Raw genomic sequence first — 21,774 nt, 5'->3', positions numbered from 1 at the left:
TGATTTTTTGAAACCCGTAAACCCATATAACCTCTTAACAAGATATCTGCTCGGAATTCGCCRTAGTTTATTGCAATTCCTAACGCTATAATTTCCGAAGCAGTTGTTCAGATCAGCATTAGCATGTAGCTGCCATACAAACTRAACAATCAACRTCAARATAAAGCTGTTCATACAATATTTTTTTACCTTTTTAGTATACTTAATTCGACTTGATGGTTATTAATGTCCAACTACATGGCTAAAGGTGTGTTTTCCGTTAGATACAGCAGCCAATAAAACCAATGAATTAATTTACTAGTATTAGTATTACAATTTTTGAGGGTATTTGTGAATTTTTCATAAACATTGTTCATCCATTGCCAGCTGGGTCCGTAGGCAGCGTACAAAAACTTCTCTTGCGATGGTTAGCATAACATGCAAAGAACTTATCTAAATTAAAAAAAAATTAAAATTCGTGGGATTTGAAAGTAAATTAATTTTTGGCAAAATTGCAAAAAAAAAAAAATGTTTTTAGGTATGTTTGTCATAAATTGCATATAAAAAATTAGTTGTAATCAAAAAAAGAAGTCCTTCGATTAATCACAAGGTCATCCTATTTAGAAGGACTGTGAAAAATTTTAATAAAATCACTTCACGATACTTCACTTGAAAACGATGTTTCGAGAAAAACTCTATCGAAGATTGAAGTAGCCGATCGTTCTAGCCAACGGGCCGCTCTCCGAAAGATTCTATCCCCTACACTTTTATCAGTCTTATATAGAGGCAGTTCAAGTATAGGGATATAGGGCATGTGACTACTATGAGCAATTTAACAATTTGCAAACATTATCCCCAAATATCCTTCCATCCACAAGTTGTATTAAAATCACGCTTTAGTCAGATATATTTTTGTAGTTACACTTACGATTTTAAAGAGAAAAAGTTCGAAATCTCAACAATGCCACTAGTTTCTTTGTATTTCATTTTTATGTCACTTTGCCTTTGTCAATGGGGAGAGTTTTTTTTTTTATCTGTATGCGCTCGCCAATACTTTGCAGCATTGTATTTTACATTTTATGCGTGCATCTGCATCGCTCCCTTGTTGCAGGTCAATATCTGCTGGATAATCCAAACATCCATACCGAATCTTATTTGTTTTCCATTAATTTTATATTTCCTCACTTTTTTTGTACTTTGATACGACGCCAACTTGCAGCTGTCAGCAATTTCAGCATTTTTTCAGCTGCATTGCCGCAGCGCTGCAGCAGAGYGCAAATGTGTCGTTAGCCTCGTGACTCCCTCCAACACATTTATGCATGTATGTATGTAAGTGTGTTAAGATATAAATTTTACTTGTCACGACATAGCATTTATATAATATTTGCGCCAAATTGTAAGTGGCTGACAGCGCAACTTTCGAAAGAAGCCAGCAATCAACGAAGCTTAGTAGCAGAGATCGACCGCTTCCGTTGAGAATTTTCTCACCCTAACTGTGTGCAGTAGAAATGTTATTTCATGAAATCATTTGTTAGATAGCTAAGCAGTTAAATGAAATGCGACAATAGCATTTCCTGTGGCGTAATATTCCTTACTTTCAATGTAAGAAAATCTAATATTTAACTGCAGCAGAATTAATATTATATATATTTTCTGCGAAACATTCTTACTTTGATTGTTATCTGATATTGTTTTTCTTCTGTTTCGTGAAATATTAGCATTAGTTTAAAGTAATATCAAAAAAACTATATATAAACAAGTAAGGAAGGGCTAAGTTCGGGTGTCTCCGAACATTTTATACTCTYRMATTTCAGGCGTGGTTGTCTACCGATTTCACCCATATTTGGTACATGTCATCAGGGTGTTAAGAAAATATTATATRCCGAATTTCATTGAAATCGGTCGAGTACTTCCTGAGATATGGTTTTTAGTCCATAAGTGGGCGCCGCCACGCATATTTTCGATTTTTAAAAAAAAGCCTGGATGCAGCTTCCTTCTGACATTTCTTCCGTAAAATTTAGTGTTTCAGACGTTTTTTGTTAGTCGGTTAACGCACTTTTAGTGATTTTCAACATATCCTTTGTATGGGAGGTGGGCGTGGTTATTATCCGACTTCTTCCATTTTTGAACTGTATATGGAGATGCCTAAAAGAAACGACTCTATACAGTTTGGTTGACATAGCTATAGTAGTTTCCGAGATATGTACAAAAAACAAAGTAGGAGGCGGCCCACGCCCACTTTCCCAAAAAAAATTACGTCCAAATATGCGATCCTTTGTGCCAAATTTCACTTTAATATCTTTATTTATGGCTTAGTTATGACACTTTATAGGGTTTCGGTTTTCGCCATTTTGTGGGCGTGACAGTGGGCTGATTTTGCTCAACTTCGAACTTAACCTTGTTATGGAGCCAAGAAATACGTGTACCAAGTTTCATCATGATATCTCAATTTTTACTCAAGTTACAGCTTGCACGGACGGACGGACAGACGGACGGACGAACAGACAGACATCCGGATTTCAACTCTACTCGTCACCCTGATCACTTTGGTATATATAACCCTATATCTGACTCTTTTAGTTTTAATACTTACAAAACTATATACTCTCCTTAGCAACTTTGTTGCGAGAATATAACAATAATAAATTTTGCCACAGTAGCAATAAGTCGTAATGAAGACCTGTTGCCTGCAAATGCTGTGGTAAAATGAAAGTTCGCTTCAAGTGTACATAAATTATGTAATGTGTTCTTTTAAAGCTTTCATAGCCTAGTTGACATTATGTGTGGCATAATATATAAATAAATCTCAATAACTAATAAATATTTAAATTCCACATCAGAAACTACGACGAAGCTCGTACACAGCTTTCATGACCGACCTGAAGCAATGCGTATTTTATATGTTGCCTCTTACGGCATCACACTCGTTAATCATTTGATTACTGTTTTATGTCTACAACATTTTGTTGTTTAAAAAACAGGCTAGATTACCCTACTGACCCCTTAAAATAATCTAAAAGAGAACAGAAAATGCAAAAAAAAAAATTTTTTTTTTTAAATATATTACCCTACTGACCCCTTAAACAGAAAAATCTCACTCAACTCCAGACAAATTTTTCGGAGGTCCACCTCCTTCATTAAGGGAATGCAAAATATTTCAAAATCGCCGATTACTGAAAAGATACTTTTACAATGTAGGCAACAAGTTGAGCCGATTTAGCCATGTCTGTCTGACTGTATACATATATGTATATGAACTAGTCCCTCAGTAATTGAGAAATCGATATACGATTCCATACACGTCCTTTTCTTACCAAGAAGTTGCTCATTTGTCGGAACCGGCGATAACGAACCATTGTAGCATATGTATCCATGCAACAATTGTAGAGCAAGTTTGTGATTGCGTATCTTGCCGCTTAGCGCCATATTGTTCAGCTCGTCTGACCGATCAAACTTTTTGTAATGAATATTTTGTATTTGTGAAATATGTTATAACTTCACTGTTTGTTGTTTTATTTATTTTTATTGAATAAAATGTCTTTCTGTCTCAAAAAGAAATACATATATTTGCTTCAGTGTTTGTCTTGTCAGTAACTTGTCTTCACTTGCTTTATGCCAATCGTCTATTATTCGTCATTCTCCATGTTCTAGCAAATCCAGAACAGCTTATCTTACAAGTAAAAACTTTATCATTTACACTAGTCTTAAACAAAATCATACATAAGTCCAACCAACTTGCTTAATTTCAACCCAGCCAAGTGCTATAATACATACATACTTTTTCTATTAATTAAACCATCACACTGGATGTAATTGCTTAGCCCCCCATTTGGAAAATATTTTTTTGATGAACACTAATTTTGGCCGATATAAAATAGTAAGAATTTGTTCGTGATTTAAAAATTCTTAATTTACTCTTCAAGGTGCAACACATCCCGATAATCGAAGAAAACTGTTAACATATTTTAGATGTACGTCCGTACATGGTTCTTTCAGCTTCGGCTCACCCTTTACCACGATATTCGGCCAATTGATCGTCTGATTCCGGGTCGTAAGCATACAATATTCAAGAATCATCCGTTACGTTTCACAGACGTTAACTCGACGCTGTTATTTTGGGACCAAGCGTGCTTTCACTTTTCCACAAAGGTATTTTGGTATACTATGTATGTATGCACAGGTATACTCTATAGAAATTATGCAAAGCAAAGTCGTTAACTAGTTTGAATGGCGTCACTGTTTGCCTTTCGTCTAGTCGGAAAGTCATGTCTGACCTTTTTATTAAACAATAAAGTCTACGCCAGTTAACATGTTATACTAGTACGGTATGAATGTATGCRTGTATAWATGTATATACATAATATAATTGGTATATAAAATATTAAAAAAATTTAACTTTGTTAATTAACAGAAATTTTTACCCATCTCTTGTATTGAAAGTTTTAAAGCAAAGTAATAGTAAGATTTTTATCATAAATATTATATATAATATCATGTCTATCCTGAGATAATAAGCATCTTTCTTAAGATAATCTAATATAATTTTTATACTCTCGCCATAAAGTTGCTAAAGAGAGTATTATAGTTTTGTTCACATAACGGTTGTTTGTAAGTCCTAAAACTAAAAGAGTCGGATATAGGATTATATATACCAAAGTGATCAGGGTGACGAGTAGAGTTGAAATCCGGATGTCTGTCTGTTCGTCCGTCCGTCTGTCCGTCCGTCCGTGCAAGCTGTAACTTGAGTAAAAATTGAGATATCATGATGAAACTTGGTACACGTATTTCTTGGCTCCATAACAAGGTTATTTTCGAAGATGGGTAAATCGGCCCACTGCCACGCCCACAAAATGGCGGAAACCGAAAACCTATAAAGTGTCATCTCTTATACACATCTGGGCGTGGGCCGCATCCTACTTTGCTTTTTGTACATATCTCGGAAACTACTATAGCTATGTCAACCAAACTCTATAGAGTCGTTTCAGGCATTTTCATATACAGTTCAAAAATGGAAGAAATCGGATAATAACCACGCCCACCTCCCATACAAAGGTTATGTTGAAAATCACTAAAAGTGCGTTAACCGACGGAAGAAATGTCAGAAGGAAGCTGCATCCAGGCTTTTTTTAAAAATTGAAAATGGGCGTGGCGTCGCCCACTTATGGACCAAAAACCATATTTCAGGAACTACTCTACCGATTTCAATGAAATTCGGTATATAATATTTTCTTAACACCCTGATAACATGTACCAAATATGGGTTAAATCGGTTTACAACCACGCCTTCTTTAATATTGAATTTAAATTCCATCTGATGCCTTCTCTGTATAATATATACATTAGTAACCAATGATGATAGTGGAATAAAACTTTACACAAATACGGTATTTGAGCTGAGGTATCCCTTGTGGAAAAATTGTCGTGATCGGACTATAACTTTTCAATACAATTAAAATAAATGAAAATACAATTCAATACTCAAAGTACACAAATTGATCTAATCTAATTAATTTTACACTAAAATAAAAAAAAAAATGTAAATGACGGATAATGAAATCTCGATTATCACTTTATCATGCGAGAGTATAGAATGTTCGGTGACTCCCGAACTTAGCTCTTCCTTACTTGGTTTTCTTTTCATTTCAAGTACACACATCAAGCCTGCGCTCATCTGTAGTCAACTGCTGTGTTTTTTTTTTTTTCATTATTGCCCATGGCTATTTTAGCGAATTTATTACGCCTTCCGCACTCAATTCCAATTACATACTTAGCCATCCACTGATCTACCTACATAGCATTCATTTCATTTTCGCGTCTAAAATGTGCAGCGCTAAGTGTAGAGAACAAATGGAGTGGGTTAAGACTAAAGGATATATTGCGAGCTTGTCTAGTGCCTCTGAACTGTCACCACAAAAGTTTGTTAGTGTAGGGAACAAATGGAGTGAGTTAAGACTAAAGTATATGTTTCCTTGTGCGCGTGTGCTTGTGCTTTTTTTTATATGCATACCGTATATTGTGAGCTTGTCTAGTGCCTMTRAACTGTCACCACAAATTTATGGTGGGTATATATCATAAGCATTTTCGAAGTTGCTGTCAGCAAATGAAAATTGTATTTATTCAACTTTCATACTCATTATTTTTCAGTTTTTTTTTTTGCTATGTACGCAAACACAGGTATAGTTAAAAAAGAAAAACAAAAAAAAAAAAACGTTTATTTCGTTTGCACCACAGCTGTAATACCGTTCACAGGTGCATTGCTTATTGCATAAAGGGGTATAAAATAGCTTTATCATGATTCATGGTCGTTCAGCTTGTATGACAGCTATATGCTATAGTGGTCCGTTTTAATAGTTTGTTCGGAGTTTGTACCGTTGCAGATAACGGTAATCCCAGCCGAGTTTCGAAAATATGTTTTGTCAAATAAATATTTTTTCATACAAGGACTTCACTTTGCTTATTTAGGTTGTATGGCCACTACATGCTATAGTGTGCCGATCTGAATAGTTTTTTAGGAAGTTGTAGCATTACCTTGGAAAATAATCCGTGCCAAATTTCGTGAGGATATCTCGTCAAATCAAAAAGCTTWCCATRTAAGCWCTTAATTCCGTTTGTTCAGTTTGTATGRCAGCTATATGCTGGAGTGTTCCGATATCAATCGTTCCGACAAATGRGCAACTTAGTGCTGAGAAAAAGATCTGTGCCAAATTTCAGAGCGATATCTCCAAATCGTATATACATCTTTATAGCGCCTCCGACGTTTCCTTCTACGTGTTACAAACTTAATACATGCTGTTCAGTGTATAAGTTATACTTTGCGCATATTTTACCTGGCTTACATATGTGTTTGATACAACTGTTATGAACTTTTATCGTGCAAATTATTCTACTAAACTTTATGAAAGCTTCGTCGTTTTATGGCCAATTTGCGGTCATTTCAAGTTTAACACAACATATGTTCACTGCATACATKACTAATTATGTGCTGATAATCCGCATATGACAACGCAATTGCGGCTTAATAAATTTTACAAATAATCGTTCAGCAATTATACCTACACATGCATACTTCAAAAGAGCATATGCAAATATATTTACTTTTTAATGCCATGTTGAGCGCAATAATGCGTGCSTTAATTACGAAGCGAAAGGTGCATTCAAGCAAAATGAACCACGAAATTTAATGAAAGTTKCCGTTGCCACCACCTATCTATCGCTTACGCCTTCCTTAATTAGGCAAACCGTACGCAGCACACCTGCCCACACGCCACGCATCATACGGTCCGAARTCAATGTTGTTTGCAATAAACGTCGATTGAAGGTCATTTTGAGGCGTGATTTGCTGATGAATTCATGCGTACACCCATTTCATGTGGCAACATTAAACAGACCGCAAGTGCGTAGTTGCCTGCACTGTTGCACTGTTTTCACATGATTTCATTGTTTATCGGCTGAGGCGTATGAGTAACATGGTTTGGCAGTATGCATAATGTGATGCGCAAAATTCTCAATTTTTCTAATATAAAATATTCAAATAGTAAAATATTCAAATATTTTCAAGTAGAAAACCTTGCAGTAGAATATTAATACTTCAGGTGTGTATTTAGTTATTTTTTTCACTATATGCCATGGCGTATGAGTAACGTGCATACTTTAAGCAAGCAATAAAACCACTTCTTTACATGTATTAAAAATGTGGAGCATATAAACGAGTTAAAAASTGGTGTGTGGTATATTATTTCACTTTTTAACAAAAATAATGTTTTGGCATGCATTCTATGCATTAAATGTAAAATTTCATGTRTTCAACGGAGCGTATGAGTAACATGATGAAAGCTGATAACTTCTTTCTTTATAGTGAACTTCTAATTTTGCTTACTTACTAGTTTCAAGTAATGTAATATAAAGTTCAACAAAGATCGTTAAAGCAAGAAATAAATAATAATATTTAAAAAAAAACTTTTTTTTTTTATTTGGAGGTCCATAAAAAGCTGGAGAGGTYTTTAAAATAATAATAAAACAGCTTGTGACTTCTCTTTAAAGGTTATTAGATATAATAACTTAATGTACCCACATGCATAGGCATTAAAATAAAGTATATATTTTCAAACTTTAGTCGATTGTGATTTAACATTTCATGGAAAATATTTGTAGAAGAAAATAGTGTTAAAAATTTGGAATATTTTCTATGTTAAAGAAAATATATGTAGCAGCCTATTGGCAATAAGTTTTAAAGCTAAGTATAAGATGGAGCAGTGTTGCCATTTTTTCGCAATAAAATTGTATTTTATTTAAAATAAAAAATATGAAATTCTGAGTAGTCGTATATGTAAACATTTTTTTTTTTATATAATTGATATCAAAAATATTATATAAACCAAAAAAATATTATCTGTAAAAAAGCAAATTATTTATAATCTTTTTCGTGCTTTCTGAAAATTTTATAAAATAAATATCTATAAAAACAAACTTATTTATAATATTTTCTGTGCCCTCTGATAATAAACCTGAAAATTTAAAAAAAAGAAATATTGTATACAAATTTCAATAATCCTGAAAATATTTTGCGTGTGCTCCAATGCCGAACAAATGTGTATTTTATTTATTATGTAGTTAATATTACATTATTTAATACTAGTTATAACTTTAGGAGTATTAATTTTATTATTTATAAATATTATTAAAAAATACAAATAAAAATCGTAACTTTTTCTCTTTCTTTCTCTCTCTTTCCCCATACAGTGGTTGGTTGGGAAGTGCCAAAGGCTGGTTAGGCAGTGCCAGCGCTTCAATTCCATCAATGCCGGCAATGCCTACCATGTCTATGCCATCAATGCCAGCTATGCCAGCCATGCCGTCGATGCCCTCAATTCCGGGGCTGCGCAAAGGTGGCGCCGAAGCTGGTGAGGGTGTCGCCGCAGATGGCGCTGTCGCCGAGAGCGGAGATCCCACAGGTGCCGTGAGTGGTGAAGATGATGACAAATCGAGGTACATTAGGTATGGGCCAAGCAGCTAATGACGGGACAGTGCTATTTTATGAGTTACAGCAGGGATAAATAAAAACGTTATATTTAAACCGAAAAAAAATAATAAAAATTTTTTAAACGCTTAAATTTAAAACGAACTTAAATTCATATTTTTAATGCAAAATCTTACACACTACACGCAAAAAGTGTGTACATTTTGTATTATATTTATGAAGTGAAGCAAAACAAACAAAAGCAAATTTTTGAATTTTAATCAAATTTTCTAGTTGAGTTGAATATAGTTTAGTTTCACTAATTATTACAAAGTTTTYGACAAAACAATTTTTTCAATAGTTTAATGCAAATCGTTTGGAAAGTAATACATTTTACATTTCGTTCAATTAAGTTGACTACAAATCACCTTTGTTCAGTTCGTTGCTGTGCAGTTGACTTGATTAAATGCCACCTTTAAAGCACAACTAACTAACAAGTTGAAAACTATATTATTCTATTAACAGTTATATTAACTACTAACGTTATTAATTTCTTATACTCACTTATACTCGTATATATTGGCCGAAACTCTACACAAACACACACACACACACACATATACATAATATGCGTTAAGTATTCGTTTTAAATTTGCTTTTGGCTTTTGTTGATATTAATACACATACATACATTCATTTCTGCAAATTTTACAAACTTTAGTCATAAGTTAGACTATTTACATATTTTGTAATTTATACATAGGGTGGTGCATATACAAGTTTTTAACAGTAAAAAGCAGCTCAGGCAACCAAATCAGAAATTTAATAAAAAAATTTATATTAAAATTGAAAATTTATATTTTGTAAACTACATTAAAAGCCTATGAAAATCGTAAAAAGTGAAAGAAACGCATAAATAAAATATAAAAAAGGAAAAAATCATTTACTGGCGTTCTATGTTCGGAAAAAATAAGAGAAAGTCATGCTTGAACTTTTAAGTGCTAAAAACGGCTTATCTCGATTTCCGACAAGAAGGACCCGCAGCGTATAAAAAGGTGCGGCGGGGCTTCCCTTCCTCTTACCGACCTTGGATCGCCCGTAAATGATTTTTCCGTTTATTTTTTATTTTATATTTCGTTTCCATTGTGTTTCAGATTACTACGATTTATTTGCTTTCAAAAATTGAATTCTAAAAATTTAAAATATAAAAAATATTATTATTTCAATACCTTCAATGAATTTGCATTTGTAGCACCCTTTATGCAAACATCTAGCCTAGYTTAGCATAATAATCACAAATTTATAAATTTTGTGTCCGATTTCTTATAACTTTCAAATTTTCAAAACTATTTCGATCACTATTTTTCCTACTTATCAATTTCACTACTCTATTTCTTTGTATATTCTCTCTTTGCTTACTCACTGATTACTTGAAAATTTCAATTTCCCTCTTAGCTTAAACTGTACTTTTGCTATATAAAGTATTCATAATTTTATTTTATTTTCATTAAAAATRTGTTTGGAAATTTTTGTCCCTCTTTAAATGCATATAAAGTCTGAAAGTGAAGCATTTCATCAACTAAAATTCAAAATAATGTAWCATMACTTTTTAGAAGTTTACAGACGAAGGTAAAACGATATAATAGAAACCAATCATATTGCAACAAAATCTGAGTATTGGTTATAAAGTGGTTATATATTGGTTATAATTTAGTTACATATTCGTAATGAAATGGTTATATATTCCTTATAAAATGGTTAAATGTTGGTTATAAAATGGTTAAATATTGGTTATATCTGMGAGCAAAAGCTAAAAATTTTATYMTACAATWTGTAATATGATGTAGTSAATCGTWAGCAATWAAAAKCYCWTTTTCGATTTTCTTGATGATACGTTGTTTTGCATTTCAGTTGACGATTTGTATATATAACAATAATTAAATCATAAAATTCTGTCAACAGTACCGAAATTTAATTTATTAGTGCGAATAACCCAMAAGCACACCTTCCATAACCTTATTTGTATCATTAACTTTACTAACAATAAAACTAAATTTTGCATTAGCATATCCTCGAAATACCATATACACATATGTATATATAGCTATCTTATAAATATAGCGTGATCTAGCACTAATAATCTAGCTGTAAAATTTAAATTCGCTTTTTAGCAGCGGACAAAAATTTCCATCGTCTACTTCACCCTCATGTCTATATTACTACATATAAAAGCTCACCTAACGCATCACCTTGCACCTAAATATTAACTAATAACCATTCAATGCATTACTATTATGATTTAAATTTTAATTTCTTGGCCAATTTCAATAAATATGTCCATCATTATGTCAACAGTTTCGTTCTATCCTATATTATTTATTCTTATACTCCCAAACGTAACCGAAAAGCAGCTACATACGTACATAAAAGTAATCGTAATCGTATTTTAACCGCTCAGCTCGCAAGTAAACCGTTTGTAGTGAGACCATGCAGCGCAACCATAAAATATCAGATACCATCATTATTGTGCGGCCCATCAAAAAACACGAACCAAAGCGGATATGCTAACAAAACATAAAGCAAAAAAACAAGAAAAAAATAGTAAACGCTCGCAAAATATAATTTTTTAGCAAAATACCATACAATTTAAAAGCAAATGTGACAAAATTAGTAAACATATTCGTACATTGTGCGTACATTTAAAACAAAACAAAAAAAAAAAAAAAAACAGAAAACATACGTTATTCTTATCATTATGTCTTTTTGTTGTCTAGTGAAAAACGTAGTGCAAAATTAGTGCAATTTTTTTGTGCTCGTGCGTTGTAAGTGTTTTTTAAACTACTGACGTTTTTTCTTCTGATTTTTCACCTTTCTCTTTTTTTCTTTACACCGACTATTTTTATTTTCRTAGAAACTTACTTTTTTTATACCGACTATTTGCTTTTCATAGAATTTCGTAATTTGCTTTTGATTTTCTCGTCTATATGCGCTTCACTTTCTGCGGTTTTTAATATTAAATTTCGAAATCTTTTCTTTTTCCTTATTTCTTCTTCATTTCCCTTTTCTTTATCAAATTTTTCATTCACCTTCAGTTTCTTTACTGTTTTTTGTATGTTCCAGAAACGCATACTTGGCAACAGTCGTGTGTTTTGCATGCGACCAATGGCAGCAACCAATCAGACTACTTCGCTGTGCTGTATTCATAATTCGACATTTCCCACCATTATTTTAATTTATAGGACCTTGTTTATGTATTTGCCATACATTTTCATCTAACATCGTCTCACAGGCAACTTCGGTTCCATCATCAATGCGAGTCTTGTAAATATGGCCATTATTTGAACATTTTGCAACTGCGTGCCCATCTAAGCTCAAAATACTAATACTTTTTTTTACTAAATATATAATTTATAAAATTATAGCAAAAACTTTTAAATCTTATATACCTCCTAAAGACACTGCGCGATTTGAGTAGTGTAGTTTTGAAGTAATGAAAAATGTGTTTTTATTTCTGTAATGTAATATGGTATTCGGGAGTGTATATTTACATTCTTTAAAAAAAAAAAATTATATCAATTGTTATTTTTTACTCAAAATATTTATTAAATTCGTTAAAATATAATTAATAATCCGTTACAAACTTGTAAATATATTATGTATGTACATTTTTCTATTAATTTTTAAAACTCATTTTTGCTAAATCAACTTTTATTTATATTTTATAGCCATTTCTAGGTTCACTACGCTTTTAAATTAACAGTTTGMGTAAATTTGTTGGTTATATTTCGAAAACAAAAGCTCATGCAATTTGACACATAGCATATTTTATGGAGCGCCAATTATATTAAAATTTTCTAGGCGAGGCCTTGGAGTCTTCAAATAAAATAACTACAAAGTCATTAATATTCCAAAATTGTTCTACTAAAATCTTGATAGCTATTTTTCTCCATGATCAACAATTATTAAGAACTTTTAGACTCTCTAAAAGAAATTGTTGTTGTTGTAGCGGCAGCAAACATTCCTGAAATAGTTTCGAAGCATAATTCCGAGTTGACAGCTCTTGGCCGGTTAAAAATCCGGAGCCGTTTCGGTTACTTTGAGCCAGCTGTCATGGGAACGCCTCTAATAGAAATTCCTTATCAACGCCCAACAATATAATTATGTTTAAACATATATTTAATGTCCAAGAACTACAAAGTTCCTTGAATTTGATAGATAAATGCACTTTAGATAGGAATGTAGAACGGTTAGACTTTGAGTATTAAAATCACTGCACAATTTAAACTGAATATCTTGTTGTCGATACCCATATCGCATTCGGCTTATATCAACTTACTCGTATGGGAAAAGGGCCCACAAAAATTTTATTCTCGCATGTAACAAACTAACCCAACCTACAGCATTATTGTATTGTATATTATGCGAGGGTTGCCTTTTATATTTCAGGATTAGAGAACAAAACAAATATTAGTCATCGAATAYCGCTTTATTTCTTAAAAAAAAAATTGATCTATACAATTTAGCATGCGTTTGAAACAATATTCGAAGCACTTTTGTCACTCTGACTGAGATTTTGTTTCCAAGACATTCTGTATTCTGATCACATCAATCGGATTTTCAGGTGTCGAAACATCTTGACCCAGCGGAATTATTTATTATTTTTATTGCTCAGCCGGTGATTTTTTTGACAATGTCATTCTCGAAAAAATAACTAGGGGTTTCATACAGTCTTCTTGTTTTCCCAAATGGRAAATTTCCTATAGAAACAAGTACTAGTACTGCTCGCTAAAGGTACACCCCATTCGGTACATTAACTCCGTCATCTGTATCTTTGMGGAAAGAACTTGCGGGACCGCCGCTAAGCATTACATTACAGGGCCAGCTTAGCCTATTGGGTCACGACATTAGCTCRYTCTYTGTCATTCGGCTCTACTCAGCTCTCAGTATCAGAGCTGTCGTTCTCTCTATGGTATACCATACTCATCCCGTTTGCAGTAGAAAAATATAAGCTCCACATTTTCTTTACTGCTAACACAGAAAGAGCAATTAACGCCATTGTCAAGGCCATACCTATTCAGGTACTCTTTAAAACATACGTGTCTTGTTAAAAACTGCGTGATATAAAAATCTATGTCGCCGTGCCAACCATGCTTTTGCATTTCCGTTTYCCTTTTGCTGCTGTGTCCTAACGGTTTTGCCATTCCTGTATGCTGACTTGACTTTCCTCTTTATTTTATATAGTCTCWTAAAGAATATTTGTATGTAATCCAACAAMAATTTGTCTTAACAATGTAMAAACCTATTATTTCACCCATGCCTTCGGCCCTGAAACGGTCCTATAAAGCTTTAGAAGCTTCAAAAATTTGATTTTGTTTTTGCTTACATCTCTTTAAAAATAATCTAAGAATATGTCCTMCAAGTTATAGATGGGAATGCGAAATATTTTCGAAGCTAGGAGGGAAATAGTGACCCAGCGTCTAGTAGATATATTAGCAGAAAGCGAAACTTTAACACGCGATTTCTCGGTTTTTTATTTTTACGAGTTTTCTTAATTGGCGGGCAGGATAAAAAAAAACTAAACGTCGTATGGAATTGAGGCAAATTTCCTTTTCTTTGGCATTAAATTATCTTCTATTTAAACTAAAAAAAACTAAGAAAAGGCAATTTTGAACATATTTTTAAACAACATAAAGTAAATTTTTTTTTGGTCACAAACCACTTCTTTCAATTTATTAAAATTTGTGTTAAAATTTTAAAATTTTTTGGAATTTGTTTAGTTTAACTAGAAGATGAATTATTAAAAACTATGAATAACTTTGAATTTTTTGTTACCGATAGAAATTGCGATCTGCATCCTGCATGCCGTCCGACAAATGCACAWGCTAGATTCGTCGTGCAATTTCTTCCCAAAGGCAGAATATCAAGGATTTCGTATCCAAAAAACTTGTGAATGATTTTTAAATAAATAGCTATAAGCTCTAGAAATTTCGCGTTAATCAATTATTTCTTTCCCTCCAAAAAAAATCGATTTTTGAGCCTCTAAAGCAAACTCCCCCCTTAAGTGCATCGACAATCATAAACGATTCGTTATCTATATCCACTTTTTTACCTTACCTAAATAAACTGTATAATATAGCACCAGAATCATAACGGATTACAACTTAAAGAATATATTTTTATAAGTATTATTATTATAAATATAATTTTATTTAATAATATAACCTCATTTATGCGTAAATTCTAACATTTTATGCATTCAAATTATATATTTTATTAAATGTAAGTAACTTTGAAATGTTGAATTTTGCATGCAAATATTGTATATAAATATTGGCTATTGTTATGCAATTACCAGAATGTTTCTCGTGCATGCGAATTTGCAAGTTTGATGCACTTTTACACTTATTTCTTTTTCTAACAAATTTTTTTTTAATATTATTAACTGAGAAAATTTCTTCACTAGATTAATATTTGCATTGATTGCGTTCTCATTGCAGCGCTACAGAGGGTGCTGATTCACACCCCGCTTCCGGCGGTGGCACCCCCACCGGTGATGAGGGTCAAATCGGACAGGGTAAGGGCGAAGAAGCGAACAGTACGTGTCACAGTACAAAATTGTTKATCAAATTGGTAACAAAATTATTGTGAAAAATGTGCTCAATGTGCTTAACATGTTTTATTTGAAAAACAAAAAAATATAAATTAATTCTTTGTACTTTGAAAACTTACATAAAAAAAGTCTCCAAAAATGGAAGAAATGGTGACAGGTTACTACTAATGTGCTCGCTTGTGTATTTCTTATAAAATACTTTCTTTTCTTATACAATATATTTATACATATTTAATGCATGTTACATAAACTCATTTGTTGTTTTTGTACTTTGTAGGTATGAGCTTTGTGCATTTCCACAAATTCCGCTGCTGTTTTACTAATTTGTTCATTTTATCTAATTTTTTTTGCGTTGAAAATTACAGTTACCACCAAAGTAACACAGCAGGCAAAACACTTCGGCTCATTTTTGTCATCGGCCATAAATAAGGCGGGCGCCAAAATCAAGGAGACTGTCAAGGAGAATGTAAGTACTGACAAAACAAAAACATTTAGAATAAAAGTCGTAATTTTTTCATTTATGAACATTTATATATATAAAGCGTTATCCAGCGAATCTCGAAACATACTTTATAAAGAAAAAACACAAAACCTTCAAATTTAATGAAAAAGGCTTATTATCATTCGAAAGAATATTCATTCCCCGTTTTATTTATTAAAGATTATTTAAAAATGTTGGCCGTAGCTACGTCTCASTTGGTTCATMCAACCAATTTTTCAGTYCAATTTTCGRTGACTCGTWGGAGCACTTCGACTGATAACTGGCGAATGACAGGTGTGTTGGTTTGCTCCAAACCCTGAATCGAAGCGGAATTGTCTGCATAGACTTTAGACWTTACATATTTCCAYAGGAAAAAGTCKAACGGTTTGATATCACACGATCTTGTTGACCAACCGACCGGCTCAAAAAGTGGCATTATCTGCTTATCAAAGARTTCTYTCAATAAATTCATTGATTGATATAATGTGTAGGAAGTGACGCCGTCTTGTTGAAATCAAATGTCGCCGAGATTGCGAGCTTCAATGTCGGGCATCAAATAGTCCGTTATCATGGCGTTATAACAGTCGCAATTGACATTTTCGTTCTAACCGTCATCATTTTTGAAGAAATATGAACCGATGATTCCACCGRCCCACACATTATACCAAAGCGTTGTTGTTTCCAAATGAAATGGCTTTATCCCAAAAGTGGCAAGTGCTTGTTTACAAAAACATTGTGCCAGAAATGAGTCTCATCTCTGCAGAAAACTTGGCTCGAAAACGTCGGATCTTCTTGGAACTTTTCAAGAGCYCATAGAGCGAARCRATGTCGCCAAGCCGTTCCATATGTCGGTTCGAGCTGCTGCGAACAGCGCTAAATCGACTCCTCACGATCGTCGTGAACACTCTCAGCTACGGCTGCTGAACATAATCTATTCGGGCGGATATTATCCAATAATGAGTGCTGGGTCTCAAGATGGGATGTTGGTCCTCTTACACACTAGCATTGAATATATGTACTTCCAATGAAGTGTCATCAATTAGAACTTTTGAGGCYACGAAATTCTTCTGRCGCAGAGGGAAACGTAAGAGTCTTCTGAATTGCTCTCTTAGAAAAGTCAATCTCACCGCAATTGTWGAGGTTCTGMCTGGATACTAWMCTCTATTCTGTCAGAACCMTTATTTCAAMGCTATATGCTGGAAGGCGAGATTGAATTGTATAGCCACTTTCTCCTATATGGTCCAGCTGTTGGCAGATCTTCGGCGAACCTGGTGGAATGGCTGGGCTATATATTTTCTATGTTAGTTTGCGGCAAGCTCAAAACATCAATCTATATGAGTTTGGCGATCTATATTTATTTTTGGATTTATCTTTCAATTAAGCTCATATCGGTGGACTCAATAACATTGAAGTGTCTGCTTCAATTTTCTCGACAATTATACTACATTATATATAACTAGAATTTATCTAAGATAAGCGATCTAACAACCGAAAGGCTTTCTTGCCAAAGGTTCCTTACTCTGATATGCCAGAGATGAAGCCCAAGACGGTTCTATATTTATTGCAATACTATAGGCACAATCGTTTTCACAGTGCTCCGTAGCAGTAATTCATCTCAACGAAGATTATATAATTATCAATCAAGGATTAAAGGAATACAACCTTGTATATAAATATTATTTGACCATATTTATACCTGTTACTTTAAGTTTACGAAAATTAGTTCGAATTTGCTTCTTTATATAAAACTTATTGAACAAATTTCTTACAAAACAAAATGTAACGGTTTTATCGCATTGCACACCAACAGCCCATCCTCGAGTCATTCAACAAAGAACAGGAAGCCTTTATTAAAAGTCAAGGTGGCGCCGATTCCGGTGTCGCCCCATGGATTGGACACTCCAACGAGGCTAAGATCAAGGAGGAAATTCTCGGCCTCTCACAAGATCGTCGCAATTTCGTGCGCGCACCACCAGCCGGTGTTGATTTTGACTTCAACTACGATACAGCGTATCCCACAGCTATTGCCATAATGGCCGAGGATAAAGCGCTGGAAACAATGCGATTCGAACTGGTGCCCAAAATGTAAGTAAAACGACGCTAAGTCAAGGAAGTAAAATATTAAAATTTTTTTTATATATTTTTCTTTTTTTTTTCTTTTTTGTTTTTAGCATCACCGAGGAGAATTTCTGGCGGAATTATTTCTATCGTGTTTCACTAATTATTCAGGCAGCCGAATTGGGTACACTTGGCGCTGATGGCGTTGGTCAGGCCTCAAGCGGTGAAGACGGTAAGTTGTGTGTTAACTGTGCGGTTAAGAGCTGAAGTTAATAATAATAAAAAAAGTACATGAAGCAAGAAAAAATATTGCAAGTATGCTGTATCGCCTACTCTCTAATACTGTCATTTATTCTAACACCACTACTGTTACGACTTCTAATACTACTACTACTACTTCGCTGCAATGTATTCTACTTTCTTTTATCGATTAGTTATAACACACTCTTTAAGCTTTCAAAAMAAAAAAAAAAAAMAATATTTTTCCTTTTCTTCTTTTTTTATTTTTTGGAATATATTTCTTATATATTTTGCGTAATTACAAGGCAATTTTAAATGAGTTACTTTTTTCACCAAATAAATTTCAAGTAAAATCATTAACTTGTAACTAGTCATTTTGTTGCGTAAACATGCTGTCCAACTTCCTTCCTTACTACTACATACATACTATAATATAAAAACGACAATTCTGCGCTCTATCATTTTATTTCATACATTAACTGTTTGTGTTAATTTCAAATAGATGACTACATATAGATATTTGTRTACATATGATTATTTATATACCTACATATTTTAATTTTACACAAAACATGCGTTTTTCATAAATACATACATACATACATACATTTTAAAATTGCGGAAGTCTATTTTTTGTTGATTTTCGCCGACAACGCAATATTTTTTTTCTAAACCACAGAGACTCACACATACATATATTCACTCGCATACATACATACATATGCCAACATACTCAAATGCATACATGCGCGTAGTTGTTGCTTGTCGCATTTATTATTGCCGGAAATCAAAGCGTACATTAATCAATTCATGCGAAATCGATAGAATCCACTATAGCACGCAGTCTCGAGCAGTAAATCCSTCAATAAAGCAATCAATCAATCAATATATCTATATATCATACAACCGTTCTATATACGAAGTTTGCCTTGTCTTTGCTGTACTTTTACATATACATATATGTCATTAAAAGGCGTTAAACGATAATATTGATACTCCAAAGATACTCAAAAATTAAGCTGTTGTATATAATACTGTTATTATTTACATATGATACCCTGAACAGTGTATATTAAGTTTGCCACGATATTTGTAACACCCAGAGGAGAACGTCGGCGAGAATCTGCGTAACGGGTTGAGTCGATTTAGTCATGTACGTGTGTTTGTCTGCCTGTATAAGTACATGCTATAGCTCCCATTCAAACCGAGCGATCAAAGTTCTTGTATGGAAAACTTTTTTATTTGTTACGGTATCTTCACCTAATTTGGTATTGGTTAGTGTCGAAGGTAGCAGTACAATTCTCGAGAAAATTTACCACATCGGACTACTATAGCATATAGCTGTCATATAAACTGAACGATCCAAATCAATTTCTCGTATGCAAATTTTTTTTTATTTGAGCAGTTATCTGCACCTAATTTGGGAGGGATTATTTTCGAAGGTAACTGTACAACCCCAGAGAAAATCGTTCAGATCGGACTACGGTGGCCTATAGTTTCCATACCAACTGAACGATCGAAATTCTTTTATGGAAAAGATTTCTTTAACAAACTTAAATTCCAGTAACGAAAATTTGAATCTATGAAGGGTACTCTAGCTTCGGTGTAGCCGAAGTTAACGTTTTTCCTGTTTGACTTTAGTTTTCATTTTTATGCTTTGGAGATTATACTTTTATTACCAGTTTAAATGTATTTTTTGTTTTTATATATTATTTTTGTTGTTTTATTTCAATTTATTATACTTTTAAGTTTCAAATCCTTACTATAATTTTTTAATTATACTTTTAACCATCTTCTTTTATTTCATTCCATGTTCGCATTTCGTTTTATTCATTTTTGTTTTTCAAAAAAAAACCCAATTGATATCGAAATGATACGAAAATAAAAAAAAATTTATAAAACGTAAATGAAACGCGTATTATCGATTTAATTCCAACAAAAAACATTTAAAATTAAATTAAATTAAATATTGTGTGCATACATATGTGGATTACCAGTTAAAAAAACACAAACAGACAAGTCGCCAGCAAAAGCGGCTGCWCTTGCTGTCGGTGCAGAGCAAACAAGCGCAAATGATAAGGATGCCAAAACATCGACGCCGATTTCGCCTATATTTCAACAACCCATTGGTGTAGGCTTAGATAAGCCTGTGAGCCAAAAGTCACGGCATAGCGAATCGGAGTTCGTTTCCGATTCATTTCACACAAATACTGAAACTGATTTGGAAGAAATCAAAGATGGCATGCGCAAATTGGGTATTGATAGTATGACAGAGCAAGCGCTCGGCAGTGATGGTAAGCGATTTTTTAAATTATTTTATTATGTTTTCATTTCATTTAATTTTGGTATTTGGTTTACTCATCAATATTTGTGTTAAAGTGTATTTTTTTAAATAAAGAAAATAATAGGTTTAAATAATTTTAAGCTTATTTTACTTTTCTAAAAATTTGGGAATTGTAAAAAAAATTTTTGTATTTTTGTTATTATATTTTATTACATATTTGCTATTATCATAGCATTAACAAGAGAGGAATGATTGCTGATTATATAGTGCAACAAACAAACAAAAAAAAATAATTATAAATTTAAAAAAAAGATAAATATTTGAAAATCTAGTGAGCAAATTCTGTAAAGCTACATTTTCAAAACTACACGCGGCTGGCAAAACATTTTTTAAAATAAAATGACATTTTTAGGGTTGTTTTTTTATTATTAAAAAATACTATTACAAGTAAAAGTTAACTTTTTTTSATTTCCAGAATCAACAGTTATCGACAAAAATAGTAATTTGTATTAATTAGACTATTGTTATTATTATTTTTCTTACATAAAGAATTCGATACGAAAGTTTAATATTAGCGAACAGAAATATTGAAATATATGTATGTATTAAGCTTTCTCAATAAACCGATGCTCATTAGCAATTTAAGTATTTTTATTGCATTTCCCAAAAATGTTATTTTTCAATTTCAAGTGATTATGTCATAATTTAAGGTTATGTTTCATATTTCTATATTTTTCGTTTCTTTAATATATACTTTGGAAATATTTTGCACTGCTACTAACAGAAAATGATCTAACATACTCGCAACTAATTTTGTTGTCTTTAACAACAACAATAGTAAATAAWTAAATATTACWAAYGGTCAACCTACTCGAAAAAATTATTGTAATATAAAATAAACAGTTTTTAGTAATAAAAAAAATGGAAATTAATATTCGATCAGTAAAAATTTGTCGGAACGAATCATGAACTTCAACAATATTCTAGTAATTCGAAAACTTAGAGAAAAGCTTCTTTAGTAAATTTTCCAATATCTTTAAAAGACAGACTTCAAACATTTCAATCATGTACCTAAAAATTATTGTTGGAATGCATCATAAACATCACGAATTCTCTATTTTTTCCAAAATCTTAAAAAAATAGTATTTTAGAAACATTCTTCAATG

At 32.6% G+C, this 21,774-nt stretch overlaps 1 protein-coding gene across 7 annotated transcripts in view; it reads left to right on the top strand.

The window, feature by feature from the left end:
• Positions 1–21,774, top strand: part of LOC108978092 (synapse-associated protein of 47 kDa-like) — a gene marked incomplete at its 5' end in the record, with an annotated part of 41,991 nt that overhangs the window by 8,778 nt on the left and 11,439 nt on the right. For 3 of the 7 annotated variants that reach the window (XM_018948218.1, XM_018948221.1, XM_018948222.1), the window contains 6 exon segments: positions 8,719–8,973; positions 15,433–15,530; positions 15,911–16,011; positions 17,837–18,111; positions 18,198–18,316; positions 20,322–20,618. In XM_018948218.1, the coding sequence (XP_018803763.1) occupies positions 8,719–8,973; positions 15,433–15,530; positions 15,911–16,011; positions 17,837–18,111; positions 18,198–18,316; positions 20,322–20,618 (1,145 nt within the window). 7 annotated transcript variants of the gene reach the window in all.

This window comes from Bactrocera latifrons, unplaced genomic scaffold (assembly GCF_001853355.1).
Source record: "Bactrocera latifrons isolate USDA-ARS-PBARC rearing strain unplaced genomic scaffold, ASM185335v1 scaffold_117, whole genome shotgun sequence".
In the NCBI taxonomy this organism is placed as follows: Eukaryota; Metazoa; Arthropoda; class Insecta; order Diptera; family Tephritidae; genus Bactrocera; species Bactrocera latifrons.
Note: the sequence above shows the minus strand (reverse complement) of the source record. Positions and strands in the feature narration are given on the sequence as shown.